We start from the raw sequence: 19,225 nt of genomic DNA, 5'->3' as shown, positions 1-19,225 counted from the left end.
GGCACTTTTAACTGTATAATTAAATTATTTACTCTTTTATTAAAATAAACAATGCTTTCAAAGATTTATAAAACTTCTATGCCTGAGGCTTTGCGTATAACACAGAGAAGAAGTTTGCCTTCGAGTTCTTCTGGCAGATGGGCTCAGTACCACACATTTTATTCAGTCTGAGGGAAAATTATAAGGGTCTCTCCCAAACCTAAGTTCTGTTGCCTGAACCTGACCAAACTACGAGTTTAAAAATGTAAAATACATTTCCGAAGACAAACTCCTCCCATTCAGGTTTGTCCGAGACAGGGAAGGAAAGCCAAAGTATTCACAGACACCGTTACGTGCTGCTGACTTTGGTGTTTTCATGTGATTTGTTCAGTTTCATGGCGGTTTGTGATAGAGACGACCTCGAATTATTTTGTCATTGATGATATTTATTACTTTGTAATACAATATTAATTCAAAACACATTAAGATTAAGCTTTAAAACAACAGCTACTACTTTTCTTGGTTGCCACAACAACGTGTCCCCACTTTGCAGCATGTATGTTGTTCAGACAGAGACAAAATACACCTCACTCAAAAATAACATAAAATAAAAAAAATTGCCCTTCTGACTTCAACTAATTTAATTATATGTAATTTATCCATGTAATTTTGTTGCATAAGTACAATGTAAAATGTTACATTTAATGGGATCTGGTCAAACTAAACTTAATTGATTGATACACATTTAGTTTGTACCAGGCACATTATCTTTAATTATTAATTAATTAAATAAATTCAAATGTAATTTTATATATATTTCAGAGTATTGTATTGTGTTTATTGCGGGTGAAGAATCATTTTCTGAGTGTTTTTACTCATATAGTTTAGACTTTTCAAATCATGCTGATTGTCACAAAAGACAGCAAAACTTTGTATCCATCACCACGAACAACCTGATTACTTTTTCATGACCATTTCACCTTTTAGTTTTATAAGAATTCTGTATGACTCAAATGGTTCCATCTAAGGCAAAGTTATTTATACAACAGAGTTGAATGTACATTATACTTACTGTTATTATTGGCATATTATGTCAGTGGAAAACATTTTCCACATCATAGTATAGATAAACTACTATGCAAGAGTCTTGAAACACCCCTCATTTCTTTATATCTTGCTTGGGAGATGGGATGGGAAACGTCCAAACATACATGGATATACAGAAAAAAAGTTTTTATAATTCTGCTGTGCTTGAAAGTTGATATTTGGTGTGAGCACCTTTATTCTTCAACACAGCCTGAAGTCTCACAGACAGCTTTCATGTAAGCTATTCCTGAAGTATTCTTCAGGAATAGTTCTCCAGGCTTCTTGAAGGACAATCAAAGTATTCTTTGAATGTTGGGTGCCTTTTATTCTGTTCTCTCTCAAGATGATCCCACACTGCTTCCAAAATGTTGAGGTCCAGGTTCTGGGAGGGGTGTGATTCATGACTGTGTTTCTCGTCAGCTACTAACGGCTTTTACGGCATTGACAGTGTATTTGGATCACTGTCGTGCTAAAAAAAAAATGACATCAGCTGTGTTGCAGATGGTATTGGTGGATTGAAATTTGATGGTTCTGTTCTGCATTCATAGTTCCATGTTGACGCTCACCACTATACCTCTCTCCTGACCTCTGTGCATACTGGCAATGACTTACACTAATGATGACAACGATTTGGATTCATCAGTCTACAGGCCTTGTTGCCAACGATTTTCTGTCCCGTTCTTGTGTAATTTGGAAGCTAGGGAAGTACTGCCAATACTGTGCCTCTACAGGGGGGGGGGGGGGGGGGGGGGGGGGGGGGGAGTGGACTTTGAGTGTCCAAAGAAAAACTTTGAAGGACCTTCAGAAAGCCTGCACAAATATGAATCAAGACCACTTTAAAAAATTACAAGAAAATCTGTAGGAAATTAGGACTTCTTGTGACTTTTGCAGACACGCACGTGCGTGCGTGCGTGCGTGCGTGTCTGCAAAAGTACACTTTGCAGCTAAATTGGAACCAAATAACTTCTTATTAATACTGGACATGGGTACTTGGCCTGCTCACCATGTCGCTTGTGCCTTCATCTTCAAAGTCGTCTTCACCACCGTCTGTCATCTCCCCTGCCTCAACCTCAGCCGTCCCCTCCACTTCCTCCCCCCCAGAGTGGTCTGCTGCATCACCATGGAGACACTCGCACACCTCCTCCTGCTTCCTCTGCATCTCTGGCAAAAGACATCAAGAGACAAAGACTGGCAGTTAACATCAGAGCATAATAGATTTATTGACTTTCTATCTTGTTTTGATAATAGAAGAACCTGTATTTCAGACAAGCCTCCGAACAAGCATTTAATATGTTCAGTATCATTCCGTCATCTCTCCTCAAAGACCGTTTGTGTGGCTTTTATTTCAGTACATGGCGGCCTCTCTCAGCATCTTCCCCATTTTTCTATGCATGCTCATCAGACAGGTCCTCCCCTCCTGGCTGTCAAATCTTACCGGCATCAGAGCGATGTTGCCTCTCTATCTTCTCAAGCCTTCCCAGCAGTGAGTCGATCTTGGTTTTGATTTGCGACAGTTCCTTTTTGATTGTTAGAAGCTGATCTGTCTTCACTGCAAGCATACATTAATAAAGTTAAAAAGCATAATTAATGGGATGTTCTACAAGAGACACTGTGACAGCAGCAGACTCTTCTCAACAGTCAAGTTCTTCACTGAAAATGTGGCACAACTGATGAAAAGCAGGAAATCTCACTGTGTTGCATTGAGGGGAGAATAATAATAAGCATGCGAGAGTTTGAACAGTACAGCAGCTGCTAAAGCCATAATCTCACTGTTGTTGCAACCAGCGAAAATGTTTCTTTCTTAGCTGTGTTTTACCTCAATTTTTGTAGAGGAAAGATCTGGCTCTTACTATTAGATTTACCACCTTGTTACTAGCTTAGATGATGAGAAAACAGCTGCCTGCTTGCTGTAAAACAATAGAAAGTGATGAGCAATATGATGCAGAAATGCTACACAGAGCAGAAAATAAAATAATAACCAAACAACTAGCTGAGACTCTGATCTAAGATTTATTCTGTATAATTTTGGTTTATTCCCAACATTTCTGGTGTGCTTACTTTTGTTTTAACACGAATAAAAACTCTGGTTTAAATGTGTTTCAATGCATCTCAAGAAAAGAAAAAAATTTACTGTTTATCCCAGTCATTCCTAAAGAGTGTGGCGGTGGTCTGCAGGAGGTCAAAGTTTCTCATGTACAAACATGTAATTAGCTTGAAGCTACAATGGAACAGCTTAAATATTTGCATTAAAAAGGTCATCAGAACTAAAGACAAGAAAAGATGTGAGATTCAAATGATTTGTTTTTCTTTTCAGATGGCAAGGGAAGGGCAAGTGTTTAATGAAGATTCAGCCTCAACAACCAAATCACCAGAAGATCAAAAGGAATCAGAGAAAACACATCAAGTCTTGTGTTTCAATCAGAGTTTTGATTAAAGGTTCAGTCGGCGCAGGTTTAAAATTTGGCCAAGACATTCTTAAGTTTGACAATGGCTGGCTTTGTCACCTGACTGAAGATTAATCAGCAATGATTGTTAAAATCAAATGATAATAAATGCCATAATAAAGTAATTTTTCAAGAAGAAAATATTTAAAACATTCACTTTTCCCAGCTTTCAAATGTGACAATTTCCTGTGAATCTGTTCGGTTAGCTTAGGAAGTCATTATGGTCTTTTTTTTTTTCCTCCCCATTTTATTGCATTATTTGACAGTTTTTGCCTCAACAATCAAAATAGCTTGTACATTAACCTCTTATTAAAATCAAAGGTGGTGTTTTTAAAAAATTACTCATTTATTCAAAAGTAAATCGCATTCAACGACAGTTTTGACATGAAAATGATTCAGCATTTGGAAATCACTACAGTTTTTTACATCTCCAATGTGAGGATAAGCCACTTTTCTTTGTTTTGTATGAAAATCTCTTATTATTTTGGGGTTTTGGACAGTTTGGTGAAGTACTGTAAATGTCAGTTTTGGCATCTTAAAAATTACAATATTTTTTTTTTAAATGCACTCACTAGGCACTTAATTAGGTACACCTTACTAGGACCAGGTTGGACCTCCTTGTGTCTTCAGAACTGCCTTCATTCTTCATTCTTTGTGTTATTCAACAAAGACTCATTAAGATGCTGGAAACATTCCTCAAAACCTTTGGTTCAACGCTGACATGATAGCATCACACAGTGCACACTGCAGATTTGTTGGGTGCACATTCATGATGCAAATCTCCCCCTGCATCGCATCCCAAAGGTGCTCTATTTGACTGCGATCTGGAGACTGTTGAGGACATTTGAGTACAGTGAACTCACTGTCTTGTTTAGGACACCCGTTTGAGAAGACTTTGAGGTTTGTGACATGGCTTTATATCCTGCTACAACCAGCCATTAGACGATGGGTACACTGTGGTCAAAAAGGCACTGGGCATGGTCAATAACGATACTCAAGTAGTCTGTGGCATTTAAACGATGCCCAGTTGATATTAAGAGGCCCAAATTGAGCAAAGAAAGTTTCCTCCACGCCTTGGGGGCGACCGTGGTTCAGGGGATTGGGAAGCTCATCTGTAACCGGAAGGTTGCCTTTTCGATCCCCCTGCTCTCTCTGTCTTGGTCGTTGTGTCCTTGGGCAAGACACTTTACCCTACCGCCTACTGGTGTTGGCCAGAGGGGCCGAGGGTGCAATATGGCAGCCTCGCTTCTGTCAGTCTGCCCCAGGGCAGCTGTGGCTACAACTGTAGCTGCCTCCACCAGTGTGTGAATGTGAGAGTGAATGAATAGTGGAATTGTAAAGCGCTTTGGGTGCCTAGAAAAGCGCTATATAAATGCAATCCATTATTCTTATTCTTATTCTTATTATTCTTATTATTATGATGACAGCACCAGCCCGAACCATTAATTCAAAGCAGGATAGATCCATGCTTTGTAAAATTGTGAAATTCTGACCATACCATCCAAACTTCATTGCAGAAATTGAGATTCACCAGACCAGACTATGCTTTTTCAGTCTTTTATTATCTGGTTTTGTTGAGCTTATGTGAATTGTATCCTCAGTTTCCTGTAGTCCATCTGCTTCGAGGTTAGGCATGTTGTGTGCGGTTGTAATGTCGGTTTATTTGATTAACTGTTGTCTTCCTAATACCTCAAAGCGATCTGGTCATTCTCCTCTGTGCTCTGGCATCAACAAGGCATTTTCCACCAAAGGACTGTCTCTCACTCAATGTTTTCTCTTTTTCAGATTCTCTGTGAACCCTAGAGCTGGCTGTAGATCAGGAATTTCTGAAATATTGAGATGGCTGGTCCCATGATGCCATGTTCAAAGTCACTGAAATCAGATTTCTTCCCTATTCTTAAATTTGGTTTGGTGAAGTTCAAAACCAATTTGTGAATTTGCTTGTAATTATATCTAATACAGTGCATATGTTCCTAATATAACAGATTTATTTTGACCATGTCATGTCTAAAATCTTTGAGTCGCTGCCATGTGATTGGCTGGCTAAATATTTGAGTTAAAGAGCAGTTGAACGGGTGTACCTAATGAAGTGTCCAGTGAGCGTATACTCTAATCAGTTCAAGAGGGACTATCAAGACTACTAATGAAAATAATCAGGAATTGCAGGCCTGACCTTTTTCGATTATTAACCTTTTTTTGTTTTTGTTTCCAGAGCTTAGCATTTACACTAGCTGAGTACATTTCCATCATAATGGGCAGAAATGATACCCGCCAACATGTGTTCAAAGTTATGATAATAGGAAATGTTCTTTGTAGCGGCTGAATTTATTTTCTTTGCCATTAACTTGACTCAAACCCCAAAAATGGACATGGAGGTAAGTTCAAAACAAACAATCACATAAAAATCACATTTAGAAAACATCATTTGGCAATCACAACATCCTTTAGAGATGGCAGGATACTATAGGAACAAAAAGGGACAAAGAAAAACCACCAAACATACGTTTAGGGCCAGTGATGGAAGAGCCGACATTGAGTGCTCGGGAGGAGGAAGAGGAGGAGGAGGAAGAGGAAGAGCAAGCCCTGACTGGAAAAGAGGATTTGGCTCTGCGTGTGGTTGGGACAACTAGCCGTGAGCGTTTGATGGGGATCACAGCTCGGGTCGGAGGCACAACGCGGCCGTGGTACTCAAACAGTCTGAAGACACATGAAGAATAAAGTTGTAGCAACAGAAATATTCCAAGAGTATTACAATGCAGAGAAATAACAAAACAAAAAAAGTGGGGGTATAACTCTGTAATCACTATGGGACCTGAACAGCAAGTGGATTTTTTTCTCCCTTGTTTTTGGTCAGATGTTTTTATTCAAGCAGCAAGGAACACTTACAAGGCACCTAATAGACATGCTGCAAAAGATGTCTGAATGATAGAGGTACACATTGAACAATGCCACAGCAATTCAATCAAAGCCTGTTCCCAGTTGCCTTTGACATATCAAATTGCCAAAATAGCAATAATGACTCAAAGCTGAAGGATTCTGCTCTTGGGGATATTGCAAAGAAGAGGAAGTAAACAAACCAATGAAAATGTCAGAATGAAGATACATTCTGTGCCTTGCCAGCGCAAATGACCAGCCGGGGGACTATCTGACATTCAGTACCCGGCTATGCGGATAAAAGCATCATTAGTAAGCCCAACGGAGAGGAATAAAAACCTCCTCAATATGACATTCATTATGCCTGTGATAATGTAGTTACTTTGCCTCAGAAGGAAATGGGGCCATTCTGCTCAAAAATCATCTTTATTCAAGATGGGAAATGGGGAGAAAGGATGTGTATACTAAGGGCAAAATATCGGGAGGAAAGGGACTGGTTGAAAAAAGAAAAGTTGCAAATGACAAAGACGGGTGTTATTTACCAGTGAGCCAAAGTTTTGTTTTTTTTTTAAACATACCTACTGTAGAAGTCATCTCTGTAGTAGTCGTAGTCAAATTCATAGCCACTGTGGAAATAAAAGAGAACATTTCTATTTTTCTTTGATTTTTTGTGCACAAAAACATAAAACAATAAAGGAAGAAAATGATGGTGCAAATACATTTAGAATGAATTCTTTATTCAGTGCTGTCCTAAAAGACTATTACTGGAAAATTCCTTCTTGTTAAGATTTGATGTGTGGTTTCTTAACCGAGCTGAGCACTGGAATCGAATTTCCTTTAATCCATTTAAAAAATGAAATGCAACAACAACAAGTTTGCCTCATTATGTCGCATTTCTTTCTTGGTTGGCTATAGCGGTAAACTTACCAGATTCCCATCAAACTAGAAAGCGAGGTAATGCAGGCTATTTCTACAAACAACTGCTGACAACAGGAAGCTTCCGTTCCCAGCTACAAATTACACTGTGATAAATCTGGCACAACAGGAGTGGCCTTAAGACTTCTGCCACGACATGCACGAGTTCCTGATGGTTGCATTTTGATTACTTTTCAAAAATTCAGGATAAAAGAAAGCAGGAATCAAAAGAGCTTGAGAGACGGTGGGTAGCTCAACACTGCTCACAGCTACAGAGCTTACTCTTCCATTTTGGAAAAAGAAAGGAAGCAGCGACGGTAAAACTCAAACAAACTTGATAAATGTAGAGGAATTAAAGCACCGTCATTTACAATATTGTGCCTAACGAATTTATTTTCATGAGTATTTTCAACAACTGTGTCTGTGTGTGTGTGTACAGGTATTAACATCTTCATGGGGACCAAAAATTGGTAGTTTATTATACTTGTGGGGACAAACAGCCCTCGTGGGCTGTTTTAAGGCATTTTTGAGACTCAAAATGTGTTTTTTGTGTCAGGGTTACAATTAGGTTCTGGTTAGGTTTAGGGTAAGAGTCAGGGTTAGGCATTCATTTTTGATGGTTAGGGTTAGGTTAAGCGGCTAGGGAAAGGATTATGTCAATGAGATGTCCCCACAAGGATACACACACACACACACACACACACACACACACGTGTGTATTTATGTGTGTGGTGTGTGTGTGTGTGTGTGTGTGTGTGTGTGTGTGTGTGTGTGTGTGTGTGTGTGTGTGTGTGTGTGTGTGTGTTGCATAGTGCTGCCATCTTCCCGCCTCTAACACACAGGTCCGAGAGAGCGATCTCTTTTCTGGATTTGGAGGCAAAAAATCAGGCACAAATGTTTGAATTCATTTGCAAATTTAAAAAGAAGAAGAAAATCTGAGCTCTATAATGATGCAGGCCACTCTGTTCCCGTATTTCATCTATTGTTACCCCAGCACCTCGGTACAGCCTTCACATTAAAGTTGTGTGATTAGAGCGCCTGACTACCAAAAGGCGCACGGTTCTAATCAATTCACAAAAGGCTGAAACAAAGGAAATTTGTCCAGCTGCTAGCTGTCGTCTTCCCAAACCTCCCCTCCTGCCTTTTAATAAGCATCCCCACTGGCCAACAGCAAGAATACAGATGAAAACACTGTGGTTCATGACAGCTTCCTTCCTAATGTAACAGATTTGTGTTGCTGGATAGTTGTTAAGCTCGAAGTACACTTTTACAGCTATTGGGCTAGCAACCAATTAGCAGTAAAAGCAAGACAGCGCACTAGAATCGTCAACTATGATGAATAAGTAGCTCCCTTTACAGATACGATCTACTATGAAGATTGGATCTTTGACATGTTTCAGCACGTTTTACCCAGGCAACATGTTTGATGTAATCTCTTCAAAATCAGTCTGGCACATAAAACTGCTACAAAACCACAACATGACCGTTTTACTTAACATACAAACATAAAACATGTGTTTTGTCAGATTTTATTAAATTTTAGTGAGATAGTTTAAATAGGTTGAATTTGTTATGTGTATGTTGTGTTCCTTCTCATTTTCAAATCCTCTAGTAAAGGAGTTCCCAAACTCTTGTTCTTATCTTATTATCTTTTAAATAACACATAATCGTGCAAAAAAATAATACTAATAAACCTTTCATAGCCTCACGACTCAATACCAGGTTCTAAAATTATTTAAACACACCATCTCACTTATTTAACAACAACTAAGCCGACATGTTGAAGCAGTGTGAGAAAACCAAGGAACACCCAATGATTTATTAGCTTCAAGTTATTATAGCTTGTATAATAACTTGAAGTAATTGTTTTTTGTATGATAATCATATACGACTGTCTTACATCATTGTGTAGGAATTTTGGTCACCTTCTTTACAGTGTTGCTTCAGTTTATTGAGATGTGCAGGCATTTTTTTTATGCACAGCTCTCTTAAAGTCCCACCACAACATTTCAGTAGGCAGTCAGTTCTGTGGTAGATTTCCTGCTAGGCTTGATATGTGCATTACCCAGATTCAACCAAGCTTTAGCCGTAGGACAGATGGCCTTACATTTGACTAAAACACGTTGGTATACAGAGGAGTTTATGGTAAACTCAGGGACTGCATTTTCAAACCAAGTCCAATTAACCACCCCTTCACTACGGTGCTTGACAGTTGGTATGAGGTGTTTGTGCCAATGGGTTTGGTTTTTACCAAACATGACACTGCATTATAGTCAAACATTGTCAGTTTGGTGTCATCTGTCTAAATGATATTGTCCTAGAAGTGGTTTGTTCACAAGATTTCCAGAACCATGCAAACCAAAGCTGTGCTGCTGTTTTCTTTTTAGAGAGAAGACACTTTGTTGTGCAAACCTCCCAAACAAACCACACTTGTTCCATTTTGTATTCTGGTGAACTTTAACATTTTAATAAGCTAACTGAGTCGGAGATGTATCTTGTGGATTTTTTTGACAATCTTGAAAGCTCCAGACCAGCAAACTGTCAAAACCTCTGCTCTTATGGGAGCGCTCACACTTGCTGATTATCAGTTAATCAAGTGCGTTTGATGAACAGCACCTGGCTGCTACTTACCCTTTTAAGTCTGATTGAAGCAGCAAGTGTGCACTACATTTTTCAAAGAGTCCTGCCAAACCTGTCTGTTTCACACGACTGTGTAAGCTTTTAACAGAGGGTCTGCTGGGTTGATCCTGTTACTTTGGGACAGAATATAATATAGACAGAATTTGGTCCTGTTTCCAGTCTGTCTCTTAAACTATGTAAATCATATTCAAAGCCCCCGCAGGAAGAGACATTTCCCAAAACTATTCCTTTAAAAGCCTGAATAAGGTGTTATTTTGTATTTTTTATTATACTGCCAAGCAACTGTGTGTGGACTTTTTTTTTGTTTTGTTGTTGTTTCTTTCAACGAGATGACAAAAGAGCAAAGTGTGTAACAGCAACAGACAAAAAAATGGCACTAATAGCACAAGTAGGGAATTGGCTGTTTCTCCTTAAGAGCACAGCCTGCCAGAGAGGATCATAAACACATATTTTACAGACAGCAGAGGCAGAGGGTACAACAGAAAAAGTAGGTCAGGAAAGGAACATCCACCTGACACTCTAAAATAAGAAAAACATGTTTCACCTGTAGAGGGATGAGAGAGGCCTCTTGGAGCCCATCTTCGGCCTGTATGGTTTGGGCTCTCCAGCCATGTTGATATCTGGGGGAAAAATGAGAGTTGAAGTCGTGGTGTGATAGAGAAGCAGTTTAAAATATAAAGATCATCCACAACATACAGTTGGATCCACGTATATTTGGACAATTGCACAAATTTGTGTCATTTTGCCTTTGTACACCATCGCAGACAATACATTTTCAACTTCAGTTCAAGGGCTTTAACAAAAGAACTGCATTAATAGTTCAAGAGGCAAATGTTCAAAGACTCAAAGGTAACTGGAAAATTGTTAAAGAGTTTTATGTCCAGGTGAACACTTAAATCAAGAACACTCCCGAGGAGGTAGGAGTATCACTGTCAAGGTCTACAATCAATAGAAGCCTTCATGAATAGGAGATGAATGCAGAACAAGGTGCAGACTACTGGTTAAACTCAGCAAGAAGGCCGGATTAGAATTTGCCAGAAAACATCTGAAAAAGCCTTTAGTTCTGGAAAAATATAATTTCTACAAATGAAGGCAAGATAAACTTGAGTGATGGGGCGACACAAGTATGAGGGAGAGAAGCAGCTCATGATCGAAAGCATATTATCTGTCAGACATGGAGGCAATGCTACGGTGTGGGCATGTATGGCTGCCAGGGAAACCGAACGAAAGTGCTGGTTGATGTGACTGCTGGTAGAAGAAGCAAAATGTGCACGGGGCTGTACTCTCTGCTCACATTCAGCCAAATGCAGCCAAACTGCTCAGACAGTGCTTCATAGTGCAACTGGATAATGACCCAAAGCAAGCTGCACCCAAGAAACCCAAGAGTTTCTCAAGAGACAGAAATTGGATATTCTTCAATGACCAAGTCAGTCAGCTGATCCCAGTCCAACAGAGCATGCTTTTCAGCTACTGAAGACAAAACTGAAGGCAGAGACCCACAAACAAGCAGCTACTGAAGGTGGCTGCAGTAAAAGCCAAACAGAGCATCTGAAGGGAGAAAACACAGCAGCTGGTGTTTTTTTATGCAAGTATAAAAAAATATTACTTATATCTAAAATTATTTTATCTTGTCCAACAGTTTTTTAAGCCTCTGAAGTGAGAGACTGTATAAAGACAGCTGCAATTTAAAAAATGTTCAAGAGGGTTTTAATTAAAAACAACCAACATGATTTTTTTCCTGTCATTTAAGGTATCGTTTGGTTAATATCAATGCAAATATTGTAGCTATTTTCTCTGATAAAACATAACTTGATTTTCCAAGCACTGTAATTTTACCTAAATGTTACACAAAAATTAGTTTTCTGCTTAGACTGGAAATATTCTACATGTGCGAAAAAAAAAATAAATATTTATATTGTAATGAAGCACACAGATGCTTAGATCACAATATTATTTTTTATTTGAATATTTGCATAAACACATTTTAATCCTCTATATTCATATACATCTTATGACAGATGGAAGTAAATCTTCAATGTTTTAAGTGCTTATTTATGATGGTCATTCATGAGTCCAGCTTTTTCCCCCCCTGGATGACCATAAACTTTTATTTTTATGAAACCAAAAGACTTCAAAGCAACTCACACCCAAAGCTTTTTAAAGAGTGGCACAAATAAAATTATGTTGCCAAGGAGACAATAGGATAATGGCAAATAAAGGGTAAACATATCTTCATATGTACACTGTAATAATTCTACAGTTATATTCTTATAAAAGCACTATACCTGCCTGACTCCAGGAGCTATCTTTTAGCCTGTCCTGCAGAATACCACATCATACGATGTAGCACAGTCTTTATAAAGAGGCTCTCTGGGCATTTTCAAGCTCCTAAGAATTTTTGTTAAAAGGTTTGAACAAATTACAAACTGCATTTTTATGAGATTATCAGTGTGACAGTGTTTTCATTCAGAATTGCCATATTATGGGCCAGGACTCATGTACTGTAGCAGTGTACATTCATCCTAACTGAACTAGACGTTCAGCAGAAACTGTGAATTTTTAAATTGTATGATCCTCACCCTCAGATCTCATGCATTAAAAGGAAGTTTATTTAAAATTTCTTAGCTGAATGGTCAAAGTGGGTTTTGAAGATGAAAGATGCTGTGAAAAGTGGGCCAACATCGTTTTAAATTAAAGAGCAGCAGTAAAAGTAAGAGGGTGGTTGCTAGCTAAAGCTAATTACGTCTCGTAGCATTTCTGAGTGCATGACCAAATCAATGGGATCAAATAAAGAAAAGAGAGAGAGAGAGAGAGAGAGAGAGAGAGAGAGAGAGAGAGAGAGAGAGAGAGAGTCAGTTTGTGTTTGTCATTAAAAACATTTCTAACAGTCAGGATGTTATGGAGTATTCATTGCTACTTTACTGTTCCCGTTTCCTTATTAACGCAGTTATTCGATTTTATATGAAGAACATGGATATAAAAGTGTAAACCTGCATTGGCCAGGAGGTGGCGATCCTGAGGAAATGAAAAACAAATCCAGTTGTGTAGAAGTCTATCAGAAAACAACCATCTAAGTCATGTTATTTATGATCGTATATTTTTGTAAATTATGGCCCCATTTGGAGTAAAATAGACGATAAACAAAGCCATGCTTTGGGGCAGGCCTGCATTATAACTAGAGAGCTGCTGCCATATGAGCATTTGGCATTCTTAATTTGTAGGTCAGATTCAAATTCCTCAATTTAAGCTTTCCAAAAACAGCTGATGATGTCATAATAGCTACGTCCACCCTTTATATACAGTCTATATTTGGAAAAGAGCCACAAATCTTATCCCAAATGTTCTTATAGTTTAATTAGTTAATAGTCGATCAATGAAAATTCATCTTTTAAGACTTATCTATAGATTGTCTAGTGTATAACATGTTAAAACCCATTTGAAAAAGCCTTCCTCTATTTTCTGTTTTAATAGGTGTGAAATAGCAGCAATCTCATCAGAGATGAGGAAGCAGTGAAGAGCTTTTCTTAGTTTGAGCTGTCTGGGTGCCTATAGGGCTCTGTGTGATGAAACTAACCAGGTGAACTGGGGTACAAAACATTGATTCATTTAATGATTTCACTTCACTTCATTGTAACGCTCAAACAGACGGTGCATAGTTTGCAAGATTTTGTAAGAGCCTCGAAACAACCGAGACTCTGACTGTGCAAAAAAGGGACTTCAAGAAAGAAATCCCCTTCAAATTAATTAGCAGACAGCTGTGACTCATCTGCACACACCTCATGACTACTGCCATGATTGACAGCCCCTTCTACCTGCCAAGAACGCCGGCGCATTAAACCCGGCTGGTATCATACGGCGTTTAGTCTGTCGGCTTTCCGACGTTGCTTCTGCTCAGATTCTGCTCAATCAGCCTCGAGTGCTGCTCAAGGTCATACACAAAAAACACTAACAAAAATCAAAACGCCACCTTCCCACGCGTACACACAAACAAACACAGGGGTGAACCGACAAAGCAGCAACAGAGATCCCTTTCTGATAGATGAGTCACCCTTGAGTTGCAGAGATAAAACATCAGCTTTGGGGATCATGCAGCAGCAAGTGTCATGACTGGAGCTGGAGTCAAGTTGTTGTGCCTAAAGGGTTGCAGTCGCAGTTTTTTGGGCTTTTTCTTCCAGGGGTGGGGTGAGCATGAACTCTCTGCTGCAATATTAATGCACCAAGCTTATGAATTAAAGAATGGAAAATATCTCAGATAAATCCAAGCACTTCTCTTAGATTCACATTTTCACACAGAGTCCTACAGCTGCAGATGTGTCTGGATCTTCCATCACATTGTCTGCAGACTCACCATGGGTGCAATGGTTGGAGCCCAGACTGTCTCGCTCTTTCTCATTCTCTTGATTTCCTCCTTTCCTTCCTTGCTCTCCCTAATGGACTAATGGAGTGGGGGGATGTATCGCTAGCTCTCAGGTGCACAGGGACAGCTGTATCATTATCATTAGGACACAGGAAGACGTGAGGAATGGTTCGCACTGTAAAGCCTGCTCTTCTTTGGGCCCCTGCTAGGGTCATTAAAGAGAGAGTGGAGCACTAAAAAGCACTCTAAAATGAACACTGTCACCTCACAACACCCCTTCCCTCCACATCGCAACAGACACACAGAGTCTCTGATTAATTACAGTCATTATACTAATCATATACAAAAGTCGCATGAATAAGTATATGTGTGCTTGCAGCCTGACTTGTTTGTGCGTGTATTCATAAAAAGTTGAAGCGGGAGATAGAGGAGATAGAGCCTGTGTTGCTAAGCAATAGCCACTTAGGACTTGATTGATACTATAAACTGCATGCGGCATCGCATTGAAGGGGAATATAAAAATGTACTTTGCTGAAGCCATTATGTCCAGGTTGGCCACAAAAACCGATCACAGAGGTGAACTCAAAGTAGAAGAAAGTCTGTCTCAGACACTGTAAAAACACTGGCCGCCCTCTTAACTCCTGAGAGCATACTCCTATTGGCGCTGCTACAATGCAGAATGCACTGCTGTCAGAATATGATGAACAACGCACATCTACTCACTTTATCAAGTATGCCTGTTCAAATGCTTTTTAAAGCAAATATCTAATCAGCTAGTCACGTAGCAAACACTTAAGGCATTCAGGCACGCAGACATGGTCAAACCAACCTACTGAAGCCCAACACAAGCATTAGAATGAGTATGGACAGTGATTTCAGTAAGTTGGTAAGTGTCATAGCTGAAATGGTTGATGCCAGAGAACTGCTTTGAGCTCACAGGAAGGCGACAATAACTAAAATACCAAAGGTATCCAGAAAACCTTCAAACAGATGGTCTACAGCAGCAAAAGACCACACAGTGCCATCAGTGTCAACAATTCACAAAGGCTCAGAATTGGGTGTAAACAACTTGAAAGCATTCTGCCTTGTATCAACAGTCCAGTAATGGTGTTAGGGATATTTTGTTGGCACACTTTGGGCCTCTCAGTATCAGCTGAGCATTGTTTTAAAACCACAACCTGCCTGAACATTGTTGCTAACCATGCTTATTTCTTTATGAAGAGTGTACCAGTCTTCTGACGGCTGCTTCAAACAGGACAATGTGCCTTTTCACAAAGCTCAGATGATCTCAAGCTGGTTTCTTGAACATAACAATGCGTCCATTGTACTCAAATGGCTGCTATAGTCACAACATCTCAATCCAATAGAGCACCTTTGAATTTCCGAGGAATGTTTCCAGCACCCTGTTGCATCTATGTCATGAAGAATTAAAGCTTTGAAGGCAAAAGGTCACAGTTACAGTTTTATTGTTCAGAAATATTTAGTTTTAGTGTTCATGTCATGGTTCACTGTGTGGCAGACAGGAAAAGGACCCCAGTGCAGGAGACGAGACTGACTTAAACTTGCAGCTTTATTGCTCTACTTCAGTAGAAACAAACAAACAAACAAACAAACAAACAAAAAACAAACAAACAAAAAACAAACAAACAAAAAAAATCTCAAATCAGGCAGAAACTAGGAAATAACTAGGCACTTTGGAAGAGACTTGGAACAATCTGCAAACACAGGTAGATGGGAGAACGCAACAAAGAACAGGAGGAGATGCATACAATATATAGACAGCAGGAGATACACAAGAAGGAACTAATGTAATAAAACAAGAACCAGGAAATAACAAAGTCACATTTACAAACACTTGAAACAGTCACACAGACACAAATTTATAAAATTCTATATTTATTTTATTTTATATTTTTTAAATAACATTTTTTATAGCTTTTCTTTATGTTAGCTAGTTTAGTTACATTGTGTTTGGTTACAGAGTGTTTTTTAAATTTTTAATCTGGTTAAGTAAATGTTTTCATTGGCTGTTTTTAAGCTAACTAAAGCACTCAACGGATATTTTGTTGTCAAGTGCTCCAGTATGCTCACCAGCTAGTAACTTCAGCTGTCTGCTGAAACAACCAAAGACTTTTATACACTTCATAGGGAGGGTGATAATTATCGGCAGGCTGATAATTCTTATGTTCACTTCACATTTAGACACTGGTTCAAGTGTTAATAACAGAAGGACAAGGACATCTGCCAGGGCCAATGACACTATCTCACAAAGTCATTCAGATCCACACAAAAAATTCATCAGACTTCTTCCTCTTCCTTTCCACTGCCTGTACAACAAGTCTCACAAAATATCATCTTTATAGTCTTTGTGCGATTCTGCTAAAATACACAAACAGATAGTCAAATGGTACTGAAAGCATTACCTCCACAGAGCATCTGCATCCTTTCAGGAAGTAATACGACTACAAATAAAACTGTGGATGCTACACAAGTATTTCCTAAACCTGAGCACTGCACAACAGCAGCTTCTCACTAATGTGTAACTGATATTCCCTGTTTACACTTTTTAAGACTTTAAAAATCTGGGAATTTCAGTACTAACATATTTACTTTTTTGTGTGTAATTTGGTGCATTTTCTCTCAAACTTCTCAACTAACCTCCCTCTTCTACAACTCCATATTAACATTTCTACCTACAATGGTACGTCCTATTATTTACTGTGCAATGTGAAATATTCCAGCCATGTTTTTCTGTCTCACACAGTCAGTTTGTAAGTCACAGTCTCAAAAGCTGAAGTGGTGTTTTCACACTGTCTTCCTCTTCCTCGTCTGTGTAGAAGATAAAAGGGCCAATAGCCGACTTTACAAGACCTCATTTCAGCTCAGCGTCTCCTACAGAAAAGCTGCGACTGAGCTCAGTAACAGTTCTATCTATCCACAGTGGCTCCTTCAAGAATACAATCATCTGCACCTCAGGGGCCCTCTGACTCACTTTGGATTTATTCATATTAATGAGGCTGTGCTGAATTACCTATGAGTGCTTCGCCATGTTACTGCTTGCATGCATGTCTGTTTTAGTTAGATACTGATCCCTCAGCTCACCGTGCCCTTCGTAACTTTCCCCTCCGGAGACATGATAACTGGACTGGGCACAGACAAAGGGAGTCATAGCACAGGCTAAATCTGAATCAGACGAGCCCGCTTTTAAAAGTTTAAAAAAAGAAAAGAAAAAGGAAATGGATGCATAACCCCTCCGCTGCCTCTATTTAGCCAAGCGTAAGCTGAATCACAGAGCACTTGCAATTTTCCTCTTGAGTGAGGTTACTTTGATATGTGATAATACATTTGAAGAGACTTTACAAAGCAACTGAACAGTTAACACTGCCGTCCTTCAGTGTTCTCGCTGCAAAAACAAAACAATTATGACAGAGGAGGTGAGTGCTGTAGTAATACAATATCACCTGAGAAAATAAATGGGAGAAAACATTTCCTTCCTCAGGCTAATGCCAAAACATAATTTTTTGGCAGGCAAAGGATCAATTCTGGCACAGAACAAACTCCCATCTCTGCGGAGTCTACACGCATCCTGAGAGCAGGTGAGCGATATTTGATTAAGAGATCATCCAGGCACCTGCATGAATACAAATGTACCACTAAGAGACATCCTGCAAGACAGCGGCCGCAGATTCAATCTAGGCTGTGTTCTCGCGCCCTGTAAATCTGACAGAGCAGACTTGAATAATCTCCGATCACAGCTCATCGGCACAGGCAGCTCTTTTTCTTTTTGCGACACCTGAAAGTGCATTTTCTCAAATGGAGCAGGGTGACTGAAAGGTTGAAAGAGGAGACACGGCGAATGTGCCGCTGGGCGTTTGACTGCTCACACATGCGGACATCATCATCTCTGGTTCACATAATTATATTTAGAGGATTATATATTGTCCTAGAAATAATACCAAGAAATGATGTTAATGTAATTTTCAGACCGTTTAAGCTAGTTATCCAATAATATTAATATAAAAACAAAGACCTATTAATTCTTAAGGATATTCAGTCTGGAAGTTGATGACCTGATTACTGTAATAGAACGAGACTGCTACTGCTCACAATGAAAATGGAGCGTGATTTACAGTCGCAAGGGATGACAACGGGATTAGATCTGAACTGAATGTTATTACAAACCATCTATTTTCATGTTAGGCTACATATATTGTAGACTACATTACACGATGCAATAAAACACTACTTCTTCTCCCGATTTAACACACATTTATTCAATTTAGAGCCAATTTCACAAGAAAAGTCTCTGACCTGAGTTGTGGATCACAGGGATAGTCGGATGTTCATAAATGAATCATCTGTGGTGGGAACTTCTTGAGTGTTTTAACCGAGAAAAATTTCATGATGTTAAGCCGTACGAAGCGAAGCAGACTTAATAAGTTGCGGCATTTTAATTTGGAAAGGCTCAAAGCTTCTGCTGAATGGTCAGCCATGTTAAGGATATCAACCTGGTCTTTCCGGGCGGATTTCGGATGCTGTCCTCTCACTGTGTCTGTGTGATTCCCCTTCCACTCTGCTTTTCTCCGACAGTCCAAGGACTGCGAGTGTGCGTTTGTCTGAATCTCTGTTTTGTGGACTAACGATGCTAAGTTTGAAAAGTTGGAGATAAAAAGAATAAATGGATGTGGTGAGAGTGCTATTTAAAGACAAACTCTACCCAGGCATCACATGCATTCTCCCATGGATTATACTAAGATACCAACAATCCTGCACACTCATATATTACAGTAGTAACTTGTCAATAACAAAGTATCAATACTTTAAAGTGTACCCTGCTTTATCATTTATTTACCACACCATAAATTACAGTAGATGACCTTAAACCTTTGCCTGGAAAGCCTAATCTCATCAGGCAGTGTGTAACGAGAAA

At 39.2% G+C, this 19,225-nt stretch overlaps 1 protein-coding gene across 1 annotated transcript in view; it reads right to left on the bottom strand.

Annotated features, from left to right (window-relative positions):
• The window catches only part of LOC120724909 (RNA-binding Raly-like protein), a 56,404-nt gene that overhangs the window by 2,606 nt on the left and 34,573 nt on the right, over nucleotides 1-19,225 (bottom strand). The window contains exons 3-7 of the mRNA XM_040017431.1: nucleotides 10,483-10,558; nucleotides 6,962-7,009; nucleotides 6,013-6,206; nucleotides 2,501-2,614; nucleotides 2,069-2,226 (exon numbers count right to left, since the gene is read on the bottom strand). Of these exons, the coding sequence (XP_039873365.1) occupies nucleotides 2,069-2,226; nucleotides 2,501-2,614; nucleotides 6,013-6,206; nucleotides 6,962-7,009; nucleotides 10,483-10,558 (590 nt within the window). The remainder of the gene's footprint in view (nucleotides 1-2,068; nucleotides 2,227-2,500; nucleotides 2,615-6,012; nucleotides 6,207-6,961; nucleotides 7,010-10,482; nucleotides 10,559-19,225) is intronic.

The sequence above is a fragment of the Simochromis diagramma genome, unplaced genomic scaffold (assembly GCF_900408965.1).
Source record: "Simochromis diagramma unplaced genomic scaffold, fSimDia1.1 OVJJ01000205.1, whole genome shotgun sequence".
NCBI classification, from domain to species: domain Eukaryota; kingdom Metazoa; phylum Chordata; class Actinopteri; order Cichliformes; family Cichlidae; genus Simochromis; species Simochromis diagramma.
The sequence above is the reverse complement of the archived record's forward strand: the minus strand, read 5'-3'. Positions and strand labels throughout refer to the sequence as shown.